Source organism: Protopterus annectens, chromosome 6.part0 (assembly GCF_019279795.1).
Source record: "Protopterus annectens isolate FY-2018-M chromosome 6.part0, PAN1.0, whole genome shotgun sequence".
In the NCBI taxonomy this organism is placed as follows: Eukaryota; Metazoa; Chordata; order Ceratodontiformes; family Protopteridae; genus Protopterus; species Protopterus annectens.
The window spans coordinates 1333811573-1333817572 of record NC_056737.1 but is presented as its reverse complement, the minus strand read 5'-3'; the positions used below and the strand labels follow the sequence as shown (position 1 = coordinate 1333817572).

Sequence of the window (6000 nt, the reverse complement as noted above, 5' to 3'; positions counted from 1 at the left end):
AGAACAGTGCAGATAGCCTAGTATGAACCTATGAACAGTGAAACACGATGAACATAGTACAGTTGTGCACCTACCATAAATGTAGATGTTAGAGTGTATTCACTGTTGCAGTCCAGGTTACCCACCCACCATCCCCCTTTTCTTTGCTGGGACTTTTCTGTACTTCTCTGCTCTATACAACCTATGTGGTGTATTTGCTTGTAGATGAAGGAAAATTTTTTTTTTTTTAGTACATGCCTGCTTTTTGGCATAATTTTTTTCAGCCTACCTATTTGGGGGCACCTGACATCTGGGGCAAGAAAAACTGAAGAAAATGGCATCGGCTGCATCTTTTAAACCCCTGGCGCACTGACGTCAGGGAAGAGGCGACAGCAACCGACGCTGGACTTAGACTTTGGAATTCTGGCCGACTGCGGGTAGCCTGCCAGCAGGATAACCCAAGTGTAATGACTGCAACACTCATTTATGGTAGGTACACAACTGTACTTTTCTCTACCATGTGACCTAAATTTTGTGCTTGGAAAATCTCGCATTTCTTAAAATTGAACCAGCTACTTCCACGCCCATAAAATTTTTTTGTCATGGAAGTTGGATGTTCTTTGTGTTTCACTGTTGCAGTCATTACATTTGGGTTATCTGCTTGCAGTAGCACTCAGTCGGCCTGATTCCTCAGCTTGGGGGATTTCAGAATTGTAAGATCTTATTAGCATGGAGCCCAACATTGGTATTCATTGACAACAGGGTCACACTTTAGACTCGCCTTATTTTTATATCTACATTGATTGCAGACTTTACTTGAACTAGGCTGTCCACCTCCTCACTATAAAGATGGAATCGATTTTATATTCACTAGATGTGTATAAGATTGTGATTTTTCCTGGATAGGGCAATAGTACAGGAAAACTGACAAGCTTTTTTAATTGCCTTTGCTTTAGACAAGAATGGAAAACTAGTCAACATTTCAAAATGTATACCTCATTGCATTATTTTTGCCCTCCTGTGGTAAACCAGTCGAAATTTTAGTGAGAGCCCATTCTGCTATGATCATGGGTACTACCACAGCCTTCCTAAGGGTACTATCCAGGCCATTTTGGAAACAACTACCTTATACTCATTGCATGCATTCGACAGCCTTTATAACCTAGGTAGTTTCTTCCTGGTTCATGGCAGTCTTTCTGTGGTCATACTGCAGGGATTTATTACTCATGCTCCTCCAACAGGCTAACCACTCTCTTGTCTTCAAGCCCTGGGATTTGTCCCAAGAGTCAGTACTGCAAATTTCCAAAGAACATAGTACTTTTGTTAGAAACTTAATCACAATTGTAGGTTTTGGAGTATTCACTGTTGCAGCAGAAGTACCCTCCTCCTTTTCTATGTCTGGAATACCTCTGGGTTGAGGTGGGTACCTAGCGTAGCCAGTATGTATTTTCCCTGTCTTGTACCTGATCAGGTTTCTTATGGTTCAACAGCAGCCTGGAGAGCCAATTTTTTAAGAGTTCCTTAGATTGTGATTTCCACGTGAGACAGGTCATCCTTGGATGAGTTGTGCTGTGACAGCAAGAAGCAAGCATGCACATTTTGGGGCAAGAAAGATGAGAAGTGATGACTTTGGTCATCACACCTTTGTGCCACTAATGTGCTAATGTCCGTGTGTGATCTGCTGGGCCTTGAATGGGGTAAGGATAAAGAGCAGGAAGTTTGGGCCAGTCATCAAGTTTCTGCAAGCATGAATCCCAAGTGTCTGTACTGTAGTGATGAATGTACTGGATCTTCTACAATTATGGTAACCTTCTAACAGAAATTGTACTTCAAGGTTGTAGTTTGCCAACTGTTTTGACTGGCATCTCTGTACTGTAAAACATTATAGATGTTCTAACCTCTCAAAGTTGTCAGAAGAATTAAAAATATTCCCAAGCCTTATTCACTGTATTCTATTTTTAAAGAATGCTGCTGAGTTACTTAATTTTGTTTTACAGCAATTTCTGGATGAACTACACGAAAATGGGCATCTGCATTCCATGTCATCTTGGATGGAGTTGTATCCAACAATTAGTTCTGATATTAGATTTACAAATATGCTGGGTCAACCGGGTAAGTTATTTTAAATGGTATCATTTTATAGAGGTTTTCATTTTTTCCTGTGTTTCTGCTCTGCTTATATTGATATATGTATTATCTATGGGTGTACTGAAATTGAACAAAACACCCAAATCTCAAAGTTTACAAAGTCAACAGGCTACTACACATGCTCCAATTAGCCTCAACACATGCAAAACTTAACATAAAACACACACACACACACATATATATATATATATATATATATCTATATCTATATCTATATAAACACACACACATATATATAGGGGTGGGGAACAAGCCCCTCTGCACCACCACCACATACCCTGCGAATTATGTATACTAACTCAAAGATTCTGACAAACTGTTGATCATCCGTTTTAGTCAGATTTTGTCAGCTAAACAGATGTTGCTTAAAGGTGGGTTCAGTATATATAAAATAGATAGGTATCAGAGCAATTCAGAAGGGACATGTCAGTTCATGAGGGTGCTGTCAACATGATTTAAAACCTTTCTTGATGTCTCCCCCCCTCCCTTTGTGTGGCTCTTCTGTCAACACTGGCACTGTAGCCTTTAGAACAGGAATGGCAGAGCCCCTCCTATGTGTAACATTTTCCTCCTCTGCTTTTGGTTAAACTATGAAAGGTTGGTTCTTTTTTTTTTTTTTTTTTTTTGTACTTCTGCAAGCTTGTTGAGTCTTAGCTTGGTCATGCTTTCTCTATCGGTCACAATTTGACACTTTTTTTTTCTATTAAAATCATTTGTATATGATTGTCGCAGCTTCTTGATTACAAATGCACATGCATCCCTTAACCCACTTGTTAGCTACTCTTAACCATTTCTAATCATGATCTTGGTGTTATTGATGAAGTCCTGCATTCATGCCACAAATGTTCACAAAGCTGTCATATGACCAGCCAAGATCAAGTTTGACCATGCCATTTTTGTGTTGGGGAAGACCATGACATTGTTGACTGCTACAAGAGCCAGAAGTTTATCCTGGCTACTTGAAAGTGAAGAAGGAAGAATCTTTTGGCCTCTTTAGTGATCAGAAACATGATGGGGATCTTTGCTAGGCTTACAGGGCTTCCTCAGACCCAGCCCTGATGGATCTGTTCCACTTGCACAAAAAAATAAATAAATAAAGTAAACGCACCAGCGACACTACATCCAGGGATCTGACCTTCACTTGTGACATAAACAAAACATGCCGGAGAAGCAGATATGTATCCCAAAGTATCCTTGCACTGTAGAATAGGCTTCCCATCCACATAAATGAGAGTTCATCACTAACCCCATTTAAACGAAACCTTGACAATTAGATGGGAAAACAGAGGCTGTCAGTAAGAAGAGTGTTGTAGGTTCATAGGTAAGCATAGGTAAGCAATAGGCAAGCTGCCCTTGCAGATGTCAGGCTTAGCCAATTTACCTTTTTGTGCTCAAATTAACCTATTCCATTTGGTTAGAGATTAGCTTTACCTAACACATGGCCGATAATTATATGTTACCCCTATTGAGAATAACTGGATTCATGCCATAGACGATTTGAGGAGACCCATGCATGGAATAAAACATTTAGGAGTTGCCTGTGTCTGTTAATAGTACAGGGAGCAGTCCTGGGTTAGAGTTACTGATTCCTACCCATAGATCGAGTTGATCTTGGATATGGACAGAGATGAGTTTTGTTTTTTGTGGCTGGGAAGTCTGTTCTAGAACAGCAGTATCCACTGTGAGATGTACCTGCCTCTCCAAACCATTCTGGTGATGTTATAGAAGAGTTTTATACCCCTAGACGAAGTATTTCTGATGCCTTTGACTTGATAATGTGCAGTAATTCTTTCAGTATTGGGTCAGAGAATGCCTGGTGTGCCAGAGACACATCACCTCTTCGTAGTCTGTAGGATATGGAGTATAGTGGCAGGGCTTTGAGTCGGTCCATGTAGGACATGTTTAGGCCTTGTATCCTTTTAGTAAGGCATCTCTGTGAGCATTCCAGTTGTTGCACGTGTCTAGACAGATACATGGCAAAGGTAGCATTGTACTCGATGACTGGTCTGATGAGGGCTTGGTAAAGGAGAAGAATGACATCCCTAGGTCTAGACACAGTCCTTTTGTTTATAAGCCGTGCAGTATAGAAGGACTTCCTTACAAGGAGTTTAAATCAGAAACTGCACTTTCTGAAAGTACTTCTGTCCCTGGAAGATGTTGACATCTGTGCAGTCACAGAAACCTGGTTCAGAGCCACAGTAAGTACCCCGGCCTTGCAAAGATGCAGTGCCTTCCACATTTTAGATCAAAAATTGAAGGTGTGATAACCAAAGGAGGGTGTAGTATCTGTCTTCATTAAAGGTAATTACACTTCTAGACTGGTTGGATAAGATAATGCTGTGGAGTTACTCCAAGTCCAAATTACCATGGGTAAGACCCCCCTTCATGTCATCACCAGTTACACGTCCAATTCCATGAAGCAAGAAGTCCACACCAGCTTATTGAGACCTTCTTGGGACAATTAAAGTGCAACCTAACAATCTAGTCATGTATAATTTCAATTATTCCTCCATTAGTTAGGATATTCATATGAGCCCAAACTCACTCACACAAAAGTTCCTGGGCTTTAATTCAAATGCCCTGGAATAAACAGTGCACCACCCCACAAGGGGCTCTAATATTCTAGACTTGGTTATCACCAGTGTGAGTGACCCCTGCAGCACCTCAACTGTAGGCCCTGCACTAGTTAAATTCAACCATAAATCAGTCATTTTTGAAGTAGCAATAGCACCAGAACTCCCCAAAGGAGAAGTCAAGCTAGAAAACCACCAAATCTAACTATACCATGCTAAGGAATGGTGTAATTGACCTCCAAGCTCCAGTTTCCACAGATGCATTGATGGCTATACTAAGGTATGCACTGATGCCCTGTGTAAACATCTACACCATTGTATAGACACAGCCATGCCGGATAGGATTAAAGCAAGATCCTCAAGAAAAAAACAAACCATCCTGGTGGACATCTAGCATTAATAGATTATACAATAAGTGCAAGAAGCTGCTATCTGAAAATATGAAATTGAGAACCCAGAACTGGAAGAACACCCTCCTTGGCCTGGACATGCAAACAAGACAACTCATAAAATCTTCAAAGAGCAACTATTAGAAAAATTTAGCAACCATAGCCAAGGATAACCATAAGGCTTTTTTTAGCTATGTCCTCAACCTAAAAGGTCGGATGTGTGCTGAACTAATTGTGGATGGTATCACACACACTGACCCTGTGGGAATTGCAGACATGCTAGCAGACGGGTTTGGTGAACCCCCATCATTCCACAACCCATGTCCTCAACATCACCTCCTCCCTGTGTCTCCAAAGAGCAAGTCATCAATGCTCTCTCCAAGACTTAAGCCTCCATGGGACCAGATGTCATTCCGGGCTGCATTCTTAATGTTCTTAAACAAGAAGTAGCTACTCCACTAGGCACCCATTTCAACAACAACCTGAGTATTGGCTTTGTCCCCACTGAATGGAAAACAGTGACTGTTACCCCCTCTACAAGGGGGACTCTGCAACAGGCCCGGGTAGCTGTAGACTCATTTAACCAGGCTCATCTGTTAGGCAATGGAACGAATCATCATGGATCTCATAAATAAGGATGTAGGTGATCTCCAAACCCTAGATCCGTCCAGTTCGGTTTTTGTCAAGGGTAGGTCGTGCCTCCTAAAATGGTGGACGTCTTTGAGAATGTGACCAGAGCCATAGATTAAGGCAAAGTTCTGCACGCAACCTATCTTGACTTGGCCAAGGCCATCGACACAATCCCACATTCAGGCATCATTGACTAACCCAGTTGAATATCAACTCCTATGTTGTCAGGTAGGTTGCAAACTGGCTCACAGGTCAACAACACTCAAAGTAGGAGGCTTCAC

At 41.4% G+C, this 6000-nt stretch overlaps 1 protein-coding gene across 3 annotated transcripts in view; it reads left to right on the top strand.

Moving 5' to 3' along the window:
• PRPF40A (pre-mRNA processing factor 40 homolog A) overlaps positions 1–6000 on the top strand; it is a 3102395-nt gene that overhangs the window by 1536525 nt on the left and 1559870 nt on the right. For all 3 annotated transcript variants that reach the window (XM_044074905.1, XM_044074903.1, XM_044074904.1), the window contains exon 17: positions 1977–2091. In XM_044074905.1, coding sequence (XP_043930840.1) covers positions 1977–2091 — 115 coding nt within the window. The remainder of the gene's footprint in view (positions 1–1976; positions 2092–6000) is intronic.